Source organism: Triticum aestivum, chromosome 2B (assembly GCF_018294505.1).
Source record: "Triticum aestivum cultivar Chinese Spring chromosome 2B, IWGSC CS RefSeq v2.1, whole genome shotgun sequence".
Classification (NCBI taxonomy): Eukaryota; Viridiplantae; Streptophyta; class Magnoliopsida; order Poales; family Poaceae; genus Triticum; species Triticum aestivum.
Genome location: NC_057798.1, coordinates 804,132,209 through 804,151,490, shown reverse-complemented (window position 1 = coordinate 804,151,490; position 19,282 = coordinate 804,132,209). Strand labels below are relative to the sequence as shown.

At 42.8% G+C, this 19,282-nt stretch overlaps 2 protein-coding genes across 3 annotated transcripts; both read left to right on the top strand.

Moving 5' to 3' along the window:
* The first annotated feature begins 1,389 nt into the window (after positions 1 to 1,389).
* LOC123047567 (vicilin-like seed storage protein At2g18540) lies at positions 1,390 to 4,870 on the top strand. Of its 2 annotated transcripts, XM_044471151.1 has the most exons (3): positions 1,390 to 2,743; positions 3,747 to 3,982; positions 4,102 to 4,870. In XM_044471151.1, the coding sequence occupies exons 1-3, from the start codon at positions 1,504 to 1,506 to the stop codon at positions 4,660 to 4,662; spliced, it is 2,037 nt and encodes a 678-aa protein (XP_044327086.1). In that variant the 5' UTR covers positions 1,390 to 1,503; the 3' UTR covers positions 4,663 to 4,870. The 2 variants fall into 2 exon arrangements, with proteins under 2 accessions (XP_044327086.1, XP_044327087.1); XM_044471152.1 differs by lacking the exons at positions 3,747 to 3,982; positions 4,102 to 4,870 and adding an exon at positions 3,047 to 3,233.
* A 5,224-nt stretch (positions 4,871 to 10,094) lies between these two features.
* LOC123047566 (uncharacterized) lies at positions 10,095 to 13,499 on the top strand. Its single transcript, XM_044471150.1, has 3 exons — positions 10,095 to 10,698; positions 11,337 to 11,566; positions 12,696 to 13,499. Exons 1-3 carry the CDS (start codon positions 10,158 to 10,160, stop codon positions 13,311 to 13,313), a joined length of 1,389 nt encoding a protein of 462 aa, XP_044327085.1. The 5' UTR covers positions 10,095 to 10,157; the 3' UTR covers positions 13,314 to 13,499.
* The last annotated feature ends 5,783 nt before the right edge of the window (positions 13,500 to 19,282 follow it).

Sequence of the window (19,282 nt, the reverse complement as noted above, 5' to 3'; positions counted from 1 at the left end):
TGGGCGGGGAGAGCATGCATTTTACCATTTTTATTTTATTCCTTTCTCTTTATTTCTTGCATGGGTCCACTTGTCCGGAAGGGTAAAAATGTCCAGGGAATGCCTCGGTCACAATCAAAGGCCTTTGACAGAACAGAAGGGTAATTTTATAACACCACCTAACGACAAAGGGTCAAATTTGAGCATACTCGAAAATTAGGGGTAAATGCTAGATGTGGGTTCGAGTTAGGGGGAGAAATGAAATTGTCCCTTTTTAGGATCCGTATCCACAAAAAATAGTGATCCATTAGTTTTTTTTAACACAGTACAGACGCAAGTGCTCATATACACGCGCACACTCATCCCCTATGAACGTACACACGCACACCCTACCCCTATGAGCACCTCCGAAAGATCACCGGATATCCTGAAATAAATCCGGGAATAAATGCGAGCACCAGGACTTGAACCCTGGTGGGCTGGGGATACCTCAGTACCTCTAACCATCCAACCACAGGTTGGTTGGCAATAGTGATCCATTAGTTGACCAAGTGAAAACCTGTTGACCCCATTGTGCGGCATTGAGACACCGCCGGTACACAAGAGTTATGTAGTGTTGCCAAGTGAACTATCAATATAAAACACATACTCCCTTCATCCCATCATATAAGATCGTTTTCCAAGCTATCTTAGCTTGGAAAACGGAGATTGATGTTTCGGCTCATAGGTATAGATACACCTATTATGAAATATGTATAAAAAACATATTTCAAAACTTTTAAAAATTTTGAACAATAATTTCGCGTGTACATGCAGACATTCGATGTTCGCACACAAATTTCATACAGGAAGAACATTTTTTGTGGCAAAAAATGTCTCGTGAATAGTTATAATCAAGCATAAAAAAAATCTTTTTTACACAAGCCAGAAAAAATTTCCTTTTTCACCGAAATTTCATGCACGAACATATAATGTCCGGATGTACACGCGGTTTTTTTTCTTGATTTTATTTTATTTTTTAAAATGTGTATCTAGACAATGGGTTCGTCTACACCTATGAGCCAAAGTGAATTTCTCTGAAAAACGATCTTATATTGTGGGACGGAAAGAGTAGTAAATAAATGAAATAAAATATGTATCATGTCATGTCAAATGATATTTTTTATGATATTTTTAATGTGGGTATGTTTCTTCATAAGCTTAGTCAAAGTTTACTAAGTTTGATTCTTTTTTTTAGAAAATTGGATAAGGGCCTGTATTTGTTTTTGAAAAAGAATACATTTTTTCGAGGAAGGGGCAGGGAGGTTCTTGGACGGGCCGGCGAGCGGAGAACTGGGCCAGACTGAACTTGCTTGGGTCACAGCAGCGTCCCTCTTCCCCTCCATCCTCACTCTCGTCAGCCGCCGCCACAAACCCTCGCACCCTTTCCCCAATCCCCATAGCCGCCGCACTCTCCCCCGCATCCGTCCAAACGGCGGCGGCGGAGATCAACGGTGCGGAAAGTGTTGGGGACAAGAGACGAAGATGGGCACCAGGTCCTTGTTTACCGACTCGGAGATCCAGTCCGACCCTGAGCTATCGACGCTGATAGGGGAGATCCTCTCCCTGAAGAGCGAGCGCAGAGACCTGATTGGGTCCCTTACCCCGGGGATTTCCCGCTGGGTGGACGAGATCTCTCGAGCAGCAACGTCGTCCGTTCGTTGCAATGTGGACTGCAAAGAACCCTTCGGTATCTTGGAGGATGTTGAGGATTTGGGCCAGCGGATGCTATCCATGTCCCATTTTCTTTTCTGTTCCAATTCCCACATCCCCTTGTACAAGGCCGACGAGCTGGTTAGCACATCATCTAAGTTGGTGAAGATCTCCAAGGTTTTCTACGAATCTACACAGCAGGCAATGGATAAGGCCATGTCGGAGGCAGCAGAGGCAGAGGAGAAGAGGAAGGAGGAGGAGAGGAAGGTGGACAGGAAGAAGAGGGATAGGATGAGGAAGAAGGAGAAGAAGAAGAAGCAACAACAGCACAAGGAGAAATATGAGGAGGACAAGAAGAAGAGGGCTATCATGAGGAAGAAGGAGAAGGAGAGGAAGAAGAAAAAGCAGCAGCAGCAGCAGCAGCAGGAGGAGGAGGAGGAGGAGGAGGATGCACAAGTTATTACATCTGAGAAGATCACCGAGAAGATGGAAAGAAAGGAGGAGGAGGAAGAGGAGGAGGATGAGGAGGAGACGAGGAGGCAGCAGGAGATGAGGAAGATCATGGCTGCCCATGAATTCTTGCGTCTCTCCTCCAATGTCCTGGCGAGACCCTTCTGTTACAGAAATGAGTTGGCGATGATGATTACAGAGGAGGATGAGCAGGAATATGAGAGGGTGATGGAAGCGGAGAGGCAGGCAGCGATGGAGGCGGAGGAGGCCAAGAGGGAGGCAGTAAGGAAGGCAGAGAAGGAAAGGGAGCGGCGGAGGGAGATGAGCAAGCAAAGGAAGGCGGAGAAGGAGGCAAAGAGGAAGCAGATCCTGCAGAACAAGGCGCCCATTGTGGAGAAGGAGGAGAGCATTGTGAAGGAGCATGCTGATGAGCAGGAAGCAAAATCCCCAGCGGAGCAGCGCATTGTGGAGGAGCATGCTGATGAGCAGGAAGCAAAATCCCCAGCGGAGCAGCTTAAAGAGCGGATGGATAACCAGCTGGGTTTGTTCGCAGGCCGCCGTAGAGCATGGGAATACTCAAGTGGCAGCAAGCGGGGTCAGTGCGGTGGATTCAAAGATAAAAGTAAGTACAGAATGCATATATGCTGCAGCTTTATTATATTGCTTATTACTCAACACTATTTGCATAGACTGTTTGCTCTATGCTATGCATCTCTCTAGAAATTAACTTTATTCAACTCTATTTGCTTAGGCCCCACAGTATTCCATAGTTTTTGCTGCGGGTGTTAGTAGCACATGCATGCCACAAATGATTGTATTACTTTATTCTGGTCGATGGATCAACCTTGATCAATCATGCACATCCTGCTTAGATTAATCAGCAGTTTCTTATCTGTTTATTTCACTTGGCTTGTTGTTATGGCAGTACAGAAATTTGAAGTCACATACTTGTTGAATGGCAAAGTTGGTCAGAACTCAGGAGCAAACACCGTAGTGACAGTACTTAGTCTGTCTCCTCTAATGTGATCAGAAAACAATCAAAGTGAATTGTATATTTATTGGTACAGATCCTGGCATCTACTCCCTCCATTCCCAAATATTTGTCTTTCTACACATTTCAAATGGACTACGACATACGGATGTATGTAAACATATTTTAAAGTGTAGATTCACTCATTTTGCTTTGTATGTAGTCACTTGTTGAAATCTCTAGAAAGACAAATATTTAGAAATGGAGGGAGTAGGTGTTGGCGTGCTGACCGGGCTGCATGGGGTGCATGCAGCCCGGCGGCTGTTAGAAGTCACTAATTAGTTGTGTAGCTCCGAGCTGAGTTAGGTTCAGCTGTCATCCACCGTAACAATCAGCCAAAACTATGGTAAAATATCACCATCCAAACATCTATGTAGTTTTTGTAAAACTGAGAAAAGCCATGGTTTTAAGTAATTGTAGTATTAATTGCCCACGTTGGAATGCCGTGGCTTTAAATTACCACAGTTTAAAAAAAAACTAAGCCTATGTTTGCTCTATGCATGTGAGAAGTTTGCTTACTCAACTCTATTTTTTTACTCTTTGCTGTATGCATGTCTCAAGAAATTTGCTTAGTCTTTGCTTAATTGTGTTGCAGCTCTATTGAGTCCTATGCAGTTTACGCATTGCATACCCGGTATCATCCCGCCCCGTGCCGCTGTTATTGAGAGCTCCTTGCAGATCTACTCCTTCAAAATTACTGGACTAAGTGGCGACCTGAAGTGGCCACTCAATGTGTATGGTGTGGTCGCTGCCCGAGACACCGTGGACCACAACCGCAACCTTCTCTTCTCTCAGTCAAGTGTTATGTATCAAGTACTTACATCTGAAAATGTATGCACTGTTCTACATTTAGTTTTCTCTTCATTTTCTTCCGTTTCTGTTAAGTACAGTAGTATTTTCTTCTTCAGCAAACACTCCATTTAAATACAACGATGATCTAATGCTTGCAGGACTGTTCTTTGTGCTTGATTGGCCCGTCACGTGCTATTCTAGCCGTGGACCCCGTGGACTTCGAAGTTGAGCTGCGAGTACATGATGGCTATGATTTTAGAGGTGATGGGATCAATGATAGAGAATTGATCTGTGTTAGCAACCGCTACGAGGTCGCACCCAGCGATGAGATTCAACGTTTAACCTTCTATAGTCCTTTGTGTAGAGCAGTGTTGAGTCTTAAACGACTTTCTAGTACGGTCCAGGCAACTATCTTGTCGATTCGTGTTGTCGGAGAGGGTCATCCTTTTAAATCTGGAGGGGAAGTTTTTTGTTGGTCATCTAGTGCAGATGGTAGTTCTACTATACATGAGAAGGTTGTGCTGCTTCATTCTCTTGAAGGAATTCCTCAAGAAGATGATGAGTTAGATCTAGATGGTTACTTCCCTCTGTCAAGAAACGTTGTGTCGGTTGAATCTGGAGGAGGGTTGAATGTTGTGCTAGAAACGTACGGGGGATCTTGTACATCTACTCATGTCTACTTCCCTTGTGAGTATTGCAACATCAGTCAGCGTACATGATTGGTTGGCGGCTCTGAGGTGGAGATCACTGTTGCTTGGTCTCGGCTTGTCCGTGATAAGATGGATTTGTTGATTGACGGATATACTACCCAGGCCTAGTGTGGTGTCTTTGCCATGTATTTTCGTTTTGCTAGTGTCATGCTAAGGCAAGTAGGATTTCCAACTGTATGTGTATCCAACTCTATGTGCACTGACTTATCTTGATACAGTTGATTGGAGCACACACATAGAATGCCGCACAAAGAATTACGTATACAAAATATGCTACAACAGCAGTGGAGATTGCAAACAATGAGATCATATGATATTGCAACAGTATCTAATCTAGTACTCCCTCCGTCCCATAATGTGAGACGTTTTTGCAAGCTATGTTAGCTTGCAAAAACGTCTCACATTATGGGACGGAGGGAGTATTACTTTACTCCCTCCGTCCCAAAATATAAGAACGTTTTTGAAACGTTCTTATATTTTGGGACGGAGGGAGTAGGTACCAAGAGACAGTTGCAAGCAACATAGAGAACACTCACCTCTTTTTCAAAGGCAGGGGGCGTTACGTGTATCGAGTGTTGTGGACTCCACCAGTCTTAGATTCACTTTCAAGAGTCAAAGGGGACTACTTCCCAAAATGTTCATGCACTTGGTTAAACATATTGTCAAGGTCAAATAGTGGGTAAGAAGCTGTACTTGTAATCGTCAGGAGCCCAAGATGGACATGTGTGTACTCGCAAGGAAGATATGGAAACTTCGGAATCAAAAAGCCAAAAGCCGAAGCAAAAAGGCTCCTATTTAGGAGCTTTTGTGCCTTTTTTTGACAAAGTGAAAAGGATGTAAAAGCAGAAGCAAAAGTCCAAACAAACAGGGTATGAGTGCACCAACAACTTAATGTAAACAAGGTGAGAGCACAACAAGGATACTAACAAACACAAGTTACACAAACTTACTTGAGCAATACCACAACATAAGGAAGTGTATGACACAAGTTAGCAATTCACACTAATCACAAGATATATCAATAGTAGCAAGTAGGAATTGCGGAATATAAAGTGTAGTCCTAAATAATCTCTACAAGGAAATAACCAACACAATATAATGAGGACAACAAGATATAGTGAATGCGAGGTCAAGTGACCAATGTGAACCAACAATAAGGAGATATGGTTAAGGATAACTGAAGTCACCATAGACGAGGATAGGGATGGGTGTTACCACGAAAGCTCACCCAGTTCTCCTTGAGATATCATCACGAAGGCGATTCTCAACCACTATTGGTAGACCTTGAAGTGGCCTTCAAACCCTCACAACCTTTTTGGCGGGGCGGTGGGGGTGGCAAATCACAAGTTGATTTCTCAACTGAGCACTCCTATCGCCAAGGAGTCTCAAACCTCTAACGACCTGGTTGGTTGTGGGAAAATAAAACTGGGGAATGGGAATTGAGAGGGCATGAGACTGAAAATGCCTTGTATGGTTCAGGGACAGAGGTGTTTAGGAGGCATGGGGATGGGGAATTGAGGGGGCCAACTCCCCCATATCTCTTCCCTGGGGAGGCCTGGTAATTCGACTGGGGAAAGGGAATTGACAGAAGAGAAAGATTGTTGCGTTAGTTTTGCACGTCCCGCACAAAAAAATCCATGAAAATCATCATCAATACTTGTTAAATAAGCCTCCAACAAGCATTCGTTTTGCACGTCGCTCATGAAAAAAATCCCTGAAAAGTTTCAGGAGAAGACCAGATGATGAACCATGGGCCCATGAGGCGCCAGGGCGCACCTTGGTTGCTCGTGGGGCCCATGTGGCTTTGTTTAACCTAACTCCACCTCTGTAAATTCTCAAAAATCGTGAAACCAACAGAGAGCTAGACGAAATATTTTTTCCGTCACCGCAAGTTCCAGAATCACGAGATCCCATCACAAGGCCTTCTCTGGCAGTCCGCCGGAGGGGGAATAATCACGGAGGGGCTTTACATCAACCTTGTCGCCCTTCCGATGATGTGTGAGTAGTTTACCATAGACCTACGGGTCCATAGTTAGTAGCTAGATGGCTTCTTCTCTCTGTTTGATCTTCAATACAATATTCTCCGTGATGTTCTTGGAGATCTATTCGATGTGATGACTTTTTGCGGTGTGTTTGTTGGGATCCGATGAATTGTGAGTTTATGATCAGATTTATCCATGAATATTATTTGAGTTTTCTCTGAACTCTTGTATGCATTATTGTGATAATTTCGTATTTCTCTCTGATCGATTGATTTGGTTTGGTCAACTAGATTGATTTTTCTTACAATGGGCGAGGTGCTTTGTGATGGGTTCGATCTTACGATGCTTAATCCTAGTGATAGAAAGGGACATGACACATATTTTATCGTTGCCATTAAGAATAAAAAGATGGGGTTTATTAATGCATGAGTTTACTTTTGTCTACATCATGTCATCTTGCTTAAGGTGTTACTCCATTCTTTATGAACTTAATACTCTAGATGCATGCTTGATAGCGGTCGATGTGTGGAGCAATAGTAGTAGATGCACAATCGTTTCGGTCTATTTGTTTCGGACGTGATGCCTATATACATGATCATTGCCTTGGATATTGTCATGATTATTTGCTTTTCTATCAATTGCCCAACAATAATTTATTTGTCCACCGTATGCTATTTTCAAGAGAAAAGCCTCTAGTGCAAACTATGGCCCTCGGATCTACTTTTATCATATATGAAATCTTAAAAATACCTTGCTGCAATTTTCCTTTATTTATTTTTGTATTTTTTTAATAATCTATAAAACACCATACATTTTAATCTTGCACGTACCCGCAAGGAAATTGACAACCCCTTGTTCGCATTCGGTTGTAAGGATTTGTTGTTTGTGTGCATCATTCTCTCCTCTTCGGGGAAATCCCAACGCAGTTCACAAGTAGCACCCGACGACTGCCAGAGACCACTTGTTACTTGATCTAGTTTCCTGCAGAAAGTTAGACATTATGTGTATTTGGATCAGTTTAAAGTAAAAAAAAGGATTGCTCCTTTGGCAAAACTAGGATAAAGTCGAGCCCAAAGGCCCCAATTCAAAAGACATTCCCAAGGAAGTGGTATCTCTTTAGGATCCACCTAACATCAAGAAATCACCCAAGAAAGAGAACAAAAGTCCTAATAATCCCACCAAGTAGTGATTCAACATGGATTTTACATATTGGAACTAGGCCAATTTGAGAGCAGCTTTGTGATAATGGAACCAACCAGAAAAAAACATTAACACTACAAAAATCAATGCACCAATTACAACACGATAGAGTCGTAATTCACTACTTATTCAAGATGCTCGCAAAAGGCACCTATATTTTAACTTAAGAACATAAGTAAGCATTTTGTTCAAGGATTTTTTTTTAGGGCACTTAATAGAAATAGTGAAGAGGAGATTCAAACCCTAGTCTCCTGGTTGATTGCAACCGCTGCTAGCCACTATGCTTGCCTCCGGTTCGTGATGAAGTGGTAGGGTAGGGCTACTTAAGTCAAAACGAGTCGGGTTTCTACTGTTTCTTCTCCGGTTCTTTCTAGGGTTTTCCGTTTGTTTTTTTACCCTTTTTTCTCAGTTTTCATTGTTTTTTTCTTTTCTTTATTTTGTTTTTTTTCTTTATTTCTTACCGGTTTTCACTAGGTTTTTCCTTTTTTTTCTTTGGCTTTTCTTTCTATCTTGTTTCTGATCGATTTTTCGTTTTCGTTTTCCCTTTTTTCTTTGATTTTCTTATTTCTTCTCTTTTTTGTTTTTCTTTGTTTTTTTTCTTATGTTTCTTTTGGTTTTCACTCTACATTTTTCGTATATGTCAAAACATTTTCGCAATACATGTTTATCATTTTTCGAATACAAATTTAACTTTTTTAATAATTAAGCAATATTCTTTCCTATACATATTTTCAACATTTTTCAAATGCTTGATTAACATTTTCCAAATACCAGATTAACATTTTTTGACTAGATGGTCAACATTAATTCTATAAACACTTTTAAACATTTTAAAGTTCTTGATTAAGATTTTTCAAATACAAGATTAATTTTTCTAACACATGATCAACATTTTTTTCTATACACATTTAACACTTTTCAAATGCTTGATTAACATTTTCAAATACCTTTTCAATATTTTTCTGAAATGCTTGATTAACATTTTTATACAGATTATCAAAAGTTTTCATCATTTTCAATACATGGTTAACATTTTTTATACACATGTAACATTTTTTAAAGATTGATTAATATTTTCAAATTACTTATTCAACATTTTTTCGAATGTTTGTTTACATTTTTTATATACATGATCAGAACAATTCATCATTTTCTTAGTACATTGTTAACATTTTTTAATACACATTTAACATTTTTATATACATGATCAGAACAATTCATCATTTTCTTAGTACATCGTTAACATTTTTTAATACACATTTAACATTTTTATATGCTTGATTAATATTTTCAGAAGTGCCGGTTCAGAAATTTTAAATACATGATTAAATTGTTTCATATATATTGTATTTTTGTACACATTTTTATACGTGATAAACTTTCTATCTATACATATTTAACATTTTTTAAATGTTTGGTCAACATTTTAAATTTTTTTTGTGGAGTGATTTTTGTAATATATTTATTTAAAATATTTTGTAAGTATAAACAAGTATAAAAAATAAATAAAAACAAAAAACTTGAAAAACCAGATAATGAAGTTGTGGCTCCCACGCCCTTGGGCTGGCTGAACACGCACCTCCCTTCAGTGACGGTTTCCTGTGTCTCTTCTGAAGCAAGACATAGACGGAGTCATGCATCTCGGAAAGGAAAAAAAGTGTTTTTTTGTTCCAAGAGAGGCGCAGGTTTGCTTCTTGTGGAGGCAAAGGTTTGCTTCCGCGAGACCCACGACTATGCCTTTTGGAGAAAGAAAAAAAAATTGCTTCCATGCGAGGCATAAGTTTGCTTCTTGTATATGTACAAGTTTGCTTCTGCAAGAGACACATCAAAATAACATCTTTTTTCCAGGCACAAATTTGCTTCTCGGAGAGCATAGATTGGCTTCACAGCCATGCTGCTCAAAAAGAAAAAAAGTAAATAAAAAAGTTGTGTCTCCGGCTACAACTTTTTTATTAGAATAAAATTCGTTAGAACCTATTAACATGAGATGTAGTTTTGAAGATCTCGACGTAAAGAATCCATCAGTGAAAAAACGCCAGGATTTGGAGGCACGATTATAAGGGATAAAACGCTTAAAAATATAAATGTACGGAAAAAATGGAAACTCCTAAGTTGCCATTTGTCAGCCGTGTGATGGTGGGAGTGACATTTAGAAGGGGTTCTTTTTTCTTTAGAAGGGGTTTTTGTTAATTATTTATTGGAAGATGAACCCAAAGAAAGCTAGGTCATTCATTCAACACAACAAAGAAAAAGGAAGAGGAACCCGGCGGCGGCAAATCGGCGGCGGAAACAGAGATCAAAGAAAAAGGACGAAAGACGAAGATGGATCTGGAGGCGAAAAGAGACTTGGTAGACTCTCTTCGTCGCTACCGTGAGACCCTGAGGTGGGAGACCGAATTCCTGAGGAGCGAGGTCACCTCCCGTGGCCTGGAGACGATCGCCGGGAGGAAGGAGTATCTGAAGGAGCATACTGCTCCAAGATCACTGTCTCGCGAATTACTTGATCTGAAGGAGCAGTTGTCCGGCCAGAAGATCGCGGGCCTGCCCGTGGTGAGTTTGCCCTATCTTGTTCCTCGTCACGAGGAGGCCCTCGATCTGCTCCTGCACGAGGCGCACAAGTTGGGCTACCGGATCCAGTCTCTGAGGGAGCTCGCTGCTCCAATCTCCCTGGAGGCGGCCAGGTTACTGTGTCTCGTGTCGGAGAGATGCGCGGAGATCGCCAGGATCATTGCGAGGCAAGGGTCGCCAAATTCAGGCAAATCTTCTGCGGATGCTGCAATTGCTGCTTACAGCGAGCGCAGCGAAAGCTGGGAATCCATTTGGGGCAGCCCAGTATCAAGGTCTGGCGGCTTCAACGATATAAGTAAGTGCTGCTTATCTCACCAGTAATTATTTATCTTGTAGGAAAACGCAGCCTCCGCGATACCAATTATTTTTGAAACCTCAATAAGTGGTTCCAAAATTCCAATTCTGATAGAAATCTTTTTACTCTGGGGAAATTAGTGAAATCCACACCATATTCCTATAATTCAATTTCAGTGTACTAATGCAATGCCTGTCTCTGTCTGAGTTAGGAACTGGTCAATTGATTCTCTGACCCATTTACCATAGAGACAAGTAGCAAGGGTATTGATTGATCATATGTGAACCGTACCATTCAAACATGGTATTTGGTTAGTAAGCTACTCCCTTTGTCCCATAATGTAGCTTGCAAAAATGTCTTATATTGTGGGACGGAAGGAGTAGTATAGTATATAAGTACACAAATACACACTAGTGCACAGTTTCCCAAGTGGACATTTGGCTTTGATGTCGGTGAGTGTAGCACCTGTCTGCTCCTATGCCTTCCCTGCTTTTGCTTCCTTTTTCTTCCTTAATATGCATTTCTCAGTCAATGTAATCTTAACTTGCTGCTTTTCTTCTTGTACGGTAAAATATTGCACTTCCCTTGGTTTAGTAGTTTCTACATTATATAACACTACACACACATTGATGTTGCAGCCACACTATCTCCTATGTACTTTACCCCATTTGCACCTGCTATCATCCCATACACCGGCTTCGCCACCAAGGCCTTGCAGATTTATTCCTTCGAAATCTCTGACCTAAATGACTGCTTGAAGTGGCCACTCTATGTGTATGGCGTGGTTGCTGCTCGAGATGTTGTGGATGGTAACCGCAACCTCCTCTTCTCTCGCTCCCGGGCTAACTGCCAAGTACTCACTGAAAAGGTATGTATACAACATTTTTTCTTCCTCTTGCATGTGATCTTGTGTATTAAACATGCCGATTAGCAAACATAGAAAATTACTATGGCAGTCCATATAACTCTGCTGGTTCCTAGATAAGCATAGCTTTGATTATTGTTACTCTTGGATGAAAATAATTTGATCAAAAGAAAGTTTGTTCCTATCAGCATGTAATTACACATCAAGGAAATCGAATTAAGCTCATCCGCATTAGTCGAGTAGTGCAGCAGATAAGAAACTCGCTCTATGAGGGACATCTAGTGGTAATTAGTATTCCCTTTGTCCCACAATATAAGCGTTTTTGCAAGCTATTTTTAGCTTGCAAAAGTGTCTTACATTGTGGGAGGAAGGAGTACAAGATAAGGTTATATGAAAAAATAGTTTCTTCTTATGGCCAAAGTCGAGATCTATTCTGGATCAACACAAGCATCTTCAGTACTGCACCTTCCAGGCAGAATGCAGGCCTTTGTTGATATAGTTGCATTGTCAAAGTTGATTGCAATAGTTTGATGTGTATCTCGTTAACAGCAATGTCACAGACTTCTGGGTTGAGTGGCAAGAAAAACATTTTAGGAAGTTGAGTGGCTCGGTGTCGAGCAAATGTTTCAGGGAACTATCTGGTCCAACCAGTAGTATGCCAATGTGTCTACCAGTCTCCCATTATCTACCTTCTAATAACCATGGAATATGAATCAGTTCTCATTAAGAGATATAATCAATTGTAGTGTGGTCAGCAGCAAGAGGAACATTCAAACAATTATTGTGACCATGAATTCCTGGTGCTCTGCCTGTCTCAGTACATAGAACTCTTAGGAAGGGAATACCATGCTCATTCTTAAGCATTTCAAACAAAAGATAGCACCTCTCTAAACTAAGTTCTGCAGCCAACAAATCAAAGCCTCTCTGAACAAAGTATCTCTGTTTTTTAGCTCTTCGTATTCAGCACATGCAACAACAATGACCATGAAAACGGGAGCTTTATGTTCCTTTTATCAGGGACAGAAAGGTCATTGAGTTTGTTCCTGAGCAAAGTTTCCATCTATCTCATATTAGATGTTTGTCGGTTTCAACTAAGCGTTAGTAATGATAATGATGATGATGTTGTCTGCAGGATCCTTTTTTGCACTTGACTGGGCCTTCTCGTGCTATTCTGGCTGAGTATCCTGTCGACTTTGAAGTTGAACTAAGGATAAAAGATGGAACAGAGTGCCAAGATAAAGCCTTGATGAGTTCTGCTAACCACCACAGTTTCGCTAGTGCTGACAGTGCTGTTTTCTTTAGCTGCCTGTGTTCAGCAGAGTTAAGCCTCCAGACTGTTTATGGTGCAGTCCAGGCCACTATCTTGTCCATTCGTCTTGTTGGAGGAGAGTCATCTTTTGAATATGGAGGTCAAGTTTCATGTTCATCATATACTGAAGGTGTCAATGCTGATGCATGTCGGGAAGTTGTGTTGATTGATTGTGATGAAAAATTTCTTGAAGATGGACTGGATGGCTATATCTCTCTTTCAAGGAATGTGGTCACCGTGGAATTGGAAGGATCACTGAAGATTACCATAAAAGAATATACAAAGTCTCGTCTTGTCGCTAACGAGGCCCAGCTTGATATCCCTGCTCAGCATTGCCAAGTAAGCAAGGGAGAATGTGTTCTTGGCGGACATAATGTGGTTGTTCTTATTGCTTGGTCCCTGCTTGTGAGGGACAAGCTCGATAACTTGGTGATGGGGTGAAGTATGACTCCTTAGGTGATCAAACTTAGAGCTAATATATATGTATATTTGTTGTACTAGCTAGACCTATGTTTTGTGATCTTGTGTTATCAAACTTGGAAGACTAGATCTATGTTTCTTTTGTTCTATTCCTACAACTGCTGGGAGGTACCTTTATTGTTTAACGCATTCGAACTGATGAATTTAGTTTCTTTTGGTCAAAGATGTCAGTTTCTTTTGGGCAAACTGGAGCAAAATGTGGCTATGGCCTGTGAGCGTTCTGGTCCGACTTCAGACAAATAATTTATGGCTTTCTAGCGGTGAAAATGAACTGCTAGAGCATCAGTGGTGAAAATGAACTGCTCGCAAGTGGTTTGATTATGCAGCACTGGTGAAAATGGCACACTGAACTCAACTTCAGACAAACAATTTATGGCTTTGTAGTTTCCATTTAGGTTCAGTACGACTTGACCTCACAATGTTAGAAACAAGGTCTACGCTGCATTTCAAACAGAGTGTAAGTAAATCTGACAAAATGGAAATATTATCCCAAGAATAGTATGAGGTGAGAGGAGATGAATAAAATTGATTCTCAAGAGTGCCCCAGAAGAAGCACAGCTAGAAGCAGGGCACTACACCTCTTTAGGGCAACTCCAACAAACGCACACGAAATGTGTTCATTTTTTTGTCCATTTGAATTGTCAAGAGGACACCAAAAGTCAGCCCGTCTCTGCCGCCCCGCAAGTGCACCCAGTGCGCCTGCCCACATTTCATTTTTTTTCGTTTTTGAATTAAAAAATATGTATTGCCACCAAAAGTCCATTCATTACATTAATAAACTAAAAAAATTAAATAAAACATTAATTAAACTAAATCTACTGCTCGTCCTCGTCGTTGACGAGCTCGATGTAGACCAGAGGCGACCATGGACATGGCCACGCTCGCCGGCGCACGCGATGGAGTAGCTAGTGCCTCCTGGAGCTCCTCCTCCGGCGATTCTGACAAACGCCACTGCAATTTCCAAACTTTAAAAAGTGCCATTTTAAGTGGTATTTTCTAAGGTCTAATTGGATAAATGCCACTCGAATTCTGGTGATTCCAGGAAACGCCTCTACAAATTCCAAACTTTGAAAAAAGCCACTCCAAATTTTGACAACTTTGAAAAACGCCACTACAATTTCCAAACTTTGAAAAATGCCACTCCAAATTTTGCAAACTTTGGAAAACGCCAATGCAGACTCTGAAAAATGCCACTGAAAATGTCATTTTTTAAAGTTTGAAAATTGCAGTGGTATTTCTCATAATGGCCAGAATTTGAATGGCATTTATCAAATTAACCCATTTTCATTAGGTTAGGCAAATACTACATTCCTGCTATATGCATTGTGCCACTAATGCTGGTACACTATGGAATACGCATCGAGTGAAGCGCAAGCTTAAGACACACGGCCTGCCTCCTCCTTACTTTATTCATGTTCAGACCGAGCATATGCAGGTCGCCATCTGCAAGCCGATGTTCTTGACTCCGATAACAACACACTGCACTGCACTGCACGGCGTCCTAACAGTCCAGGCAACTCGGGCGGCGACACCCATCTCATTCGCCTCGCCTCCTCACCACCTTCGCCCACCCTCGCGGTGGCCGGCGGCTGGGCCCTGTTCTTCGCACCTTGGGAGGGCCGGTACGGGACAGTCTTGCCAGGCGGAGGCGTCGGCCGGGCGTGGGGACCGGCTGTGATTCACAGCGGCGGCATACTCTTCGGGACGACGCAGTGGGGCGGCCCATTGTACGTTGGCTGCGTGCCCAAGGCTGCGGCGGGCCAGATCAGATCTGACCTCAGAACTGCGGCAGCGGCATGGTGGGCTTGGTCTCCAGTTAGATCCGATCCGGCCGGTGCGACCTGTTCCACCCGCGGCCACGGTGATCGGTGACGGTCCTGTGCACACGATGCTGGATTCGGGGTTCTCGAGCAGATCCGAGTGAAAACCCTAGGTCGGCGATGGTGGAGTTTCTCTGCATCGTCCTCTTCTTGAAGGCATCATCGTGGAGAAGCTATAGACCCCTATCCGCTACCTCCGGGAGAAACTCTAGATCAGTCGTTCAGATGATGGCGGCGCTCAGGTGTTGTATCCCTCTTGTGGGCGTCATTCTTGGACGTGTGCAAAGGCTCGAGGGACCCGTGGATGACATCTGCGGTTGAGCGACGTTCCCTGTGACGCGTCGACATCGTGGCATCTCGGAGTCGAGGCATAGCAAAGTCTCGGCAACTCATGCGTGATGATGAACACACGTAGGAAGGAGGCGTTGTTTGGTGCCGTGGGGGCGTCGACGGCAGGCCGAGCAAAGTCGATGCGTCAATACCAGTTCTGAAGATGGATTGATGGAATACGGCGCCAAGGACCTATGAGAGTGCGTTGGACCAGTTTCTGCCTCAGACCTGATATGTGGCTTGGTCGGGATCTCCGGCTTTAGATGTTAGGCTAGATCAGAGGTTGATTCATTCAGTCAGAGACGGCGCACTCGAACGCATGTGATGGCATGTCGTGCTCCATCAGCAATTATGCTCGCCAGCGTCGGCATGCATGCATGCATGCATGCACTCCCACTGATCACTTGCACATGCCTTTCCTTGGCCAAATGAATCTTTTTCCTCCTGGTCAAGTCCCTGTTTGTGTTCTGTTCTGCTCTGCTATGCTCTTCAGGGGTATCTCTGTCCCGAGGGATCTCCTACTCGCCTCATTACACTAGTCCATTTGTTCCTTGCTGCAGCATGCCCTGTCGGTTCACTGGATCAGCAATTCAAGATAGCACATACTGTACTCACTATAACATGACCTGGATAGGATCATAACAACGCTTAGTGGTGTCCCAGCTTTTGGCAGATGGCAACATCAGGTTCCAGCTTACAGTGAAAAGCAGAGCTTCTCTAGGTTCATCAGGTTTTCCATGATAGTAATGAGAGTGAGATTGAGATTGCACTCTATAATTGGCATGGCATGCATATGGTTACTTAGGACAAGCAGGAACCAACTAATGATGACAAACCAATGTTCAGGTCAGACGATGAGACCAGATGCGTGAAAGCTGCGTAACCATTTTTTCAGTAAAGGCGCTCTTCATTGACTCATGATGTCGCATCAGGTGGTTACAAGCATCACAAACACCCACCAGGCCTCTGCGGCACTAAAATACACACATCCAAAACCAAACGCACACATATCCAAGAGTTCATGCTGGCAAATAGCAAAGTCATACAAGACCCAAATGATGCCAAAGGCGGAGCGGGTGGGGGGTATATCCCTAGACTATGCGGCCTGTCAGATTGAAGCGTTCCTACTCCCTCGTAAGGGAGCCGCGGGTATATATTGATCGAAGGCAGAAAGCCTCTGCCGTGGCTTACAAGTTTACCGATCGCGTGGATACGGCTGTCGTTACAGAGATAGATAGATGAACGAGAGGGAGAGAGAGTTTGTTGAGATTACAACACAAGTTTATCTCTAAGTCTAACACCCTCCCTTAATCTCAACTATCCTACATTAAGATTCTTCTTGAATTCTTCAAACAGCTTGACTGGCAAGGCTTTAGTGAACCCATCTGCTACTTGATCTTTGGAAGAAATGAATCGTATGTCCAACTTCTTCTCTGCAACTCTTTCTCGTACAAAATGAAAATCAATTTCTATGTGATTGGTTCTACCATGAAAGACTGGATTCGCAGAGAGATATGTGGCTCCCAAATTGTCACACCACAAACAAGACACACGATGCTGCTTGACTCCCAACTCATTGAGCAATGATTCTAACCAAATGATTTCAGCTGTAGCATTGGCCAACGACTTGTATTCGGCTTCAGTACTTGATATGGACACTGTGGCTTGTTTTCTAGCACTCCAAGAAATAAGATTAGAGCCAAAGAAAACTGCAAAACCTCCAGTTGACTTTCTGTCATCACTGCATCCTGCCCAGTCAGCATCAGAGAAAGCACTAACCAAGGAAGAATTAGAGCATCTGAATTGAAGACCTAGACTCACAGTGTGCTTTATGTACCGTACAATTCTTTTGACAGCTGTCCAGTGTACAGTAGTAGGTGCATGAAGATACTGACAAACCTTGTTAACAGCAAAGGATATATCTCGTCTTGTTAGTGTCAGATACTGTAAGGCTCCTACTGCACTCCTGTATCTTGTGCTCTCTTCTTCCTTAAGTGGTTCTCCTTCAAAAGCTGAAAGTTTTTCTGAAGAGGACAATGGTGTGGGTGAGGGCTTACAGTCCTTCATCCCCATACGAGTTAGAAGTTTAGTGGCATATTTCTCCTGGTTTAATACTATGCCATCTTGAATCTTCTTAACCTCAATACCTAGAAAGAAGTGTAGATCACCAAGATCCTTCAAAGCAAACTCTGAACTTAGATCATGCAAAAGAGCATCAGTAGCACTTTGAGAAGAGCTTGCAACTATGATATCATCAACATATATTAACACAAATATAGTTGTATTTGCTTTGTTATAAATGAAGAGTGATGTGTCAGCCTTGGATGCAGCAAAACCAAGATAACTCAACCTTGAATACCATGCCCTTGGTGCTTGTTTCAAGCCATAAAGTGCTTTGTCAAGCTTACACACATAATGAGGTGTTTTCTTACTTTCATACCCAGGTAGTTGTCTCATGTAAACCTCCTCTTCCAGAACACCATGCAAAAACTTGTTCTGAACATCTAGCTGTCTCAAGCTCCATCCCCTGGACACAACAATAGCTAGCACAAGTCTAATAGTTGCAGCTTTAACAACAGGACTAAAGGTGTCTTCATAGTCTAAACCATAACGTTGTTTAAATCCTTTTGCAACTAAACGTACCTTATACCTGTCAATTGTGCCATCTTCCTTTTTCTTGATTCTGTAGACCCACTTACAGTCAATAATATTTTTACCTCTTTTCCCCGGTACAAGATGCCAAGTCTTGTTCCTCATGAGAGCTGAATATTCTTCATCCATTGCACTTTTACACTTTGGATCCCCTAATGCATCTTCCAATTTTGCTGGTTCTCCTGTGATACACAACATGCCATATCTTATAGTGCCGTCAGTTCTAACCTTTGGGTTTTTAATACCTTTCTGTAGCCGGGTCGTGACACGCAAAACTGTAGTTGGTTAATTTTGTCGTGCAACAATCTGCGACACAGGAGATGAGGCAGCAGAATCAGCCATAGAGGATCCTGGAGACATCTCAGATTCGCTTTCCGCAGCAAATCCCGGTTCAGACAGTGTAGCCTGCGGTGTGGGCGACTCATCAGAAGCAGCAGCCGCAGAAGATCTCGCGCTGCTGGCCTGCACATGCATGTGCGTCAGGGATCCCGAAGCGGATCCAGATCCTCCTGTCGCTGTCGCTATCTCGGGCCCACGCGTGGGACGCGGTGCAGATCCTCCTATCGTTGTCGCTATCTCAGGCCCGCGTGTGGGACGCCGTGCAGGCGTGGGACGCGGCGCACCGTCCGAAAGCAGTGACATGACGCCCTCCAACTGGCCGCGCAAGCTTCTGCCTGGCACGTGATCCGGCGCGAATCTGCACGCCCGATCCGAGGCGGCCTGGCGCACAGGAGTTCTGGGCTGCGCAGGATCTGCCTCGTGCTCCGCGTCTGCTTCGTCTCGTTCTGGCACATGAAATACCAGACCGTTTTCTTCAAAGTTTTGATCATTTTCTGCATAGATTTCTGCTGCATGATCCTGCACACAAGAAGAAACAGTCCTACTTGTAGGATCATCAGTTGGGTCAGTACAATTATCGCCCCCATGATCAATGGTTTGGAGATGTGGTGGTAGAAGGAGTATTTCTTTCTTGAGAGTTGCTCCGGCATTAGGATGAAGAGATTCAAAAGGATAGACAAATTCATCAAATACGACATCTCGAGAGATATAAACCCTAAAGGTGGAAACATCAAGGCATTTAACTCCCTTGTGAATTGGACTATATCCAAGGAACACACATTTTTTGGA

Coding starts and splice junctions, on each gene's coding strand:
- LOC123047567 (XM_044471151.1), top strand. CDS start 1,504: ATGGGCACCAGGTCCTTGTTTACCGACTCGGAGATCCAGTCCGACCCT. Junction 2,744..3,746: donor CGGTGGATTCAAAGATAAAA/GTAAGTACAGAA, acceptor ATTGTGTTGCAG/CTCTATTGAGTCCTATGCAG. Junction 3,983..4,101: donor AAGTACTTACATCTGAAAAT/GTATGCACTGTT, acceptor TAATGCTTGCAG/GACTGTTCTTTGTGCTTGAT.
- LOC123047566 (XM_044471150.1), top strand. CDS start 10,158: ATGGATCTGGAGGCGAAAAGAGACTTGGTAGACTCTCTTCGTCGCTAC. Junction 10,699..11,336: donor TGGCGGCTTCAACGATATAA/GTAAGTGCTGCT, acceptor TTGATGTTGCAG/CCACACTATCTCCTATGTAC. Junction 11,567..12,695: donor GCCAAGTACTCACTGAAAAG/GTATGTATACAA, acceptor TGTTGTCTGCAG/GATCCTTTTTTGCACTTGAC.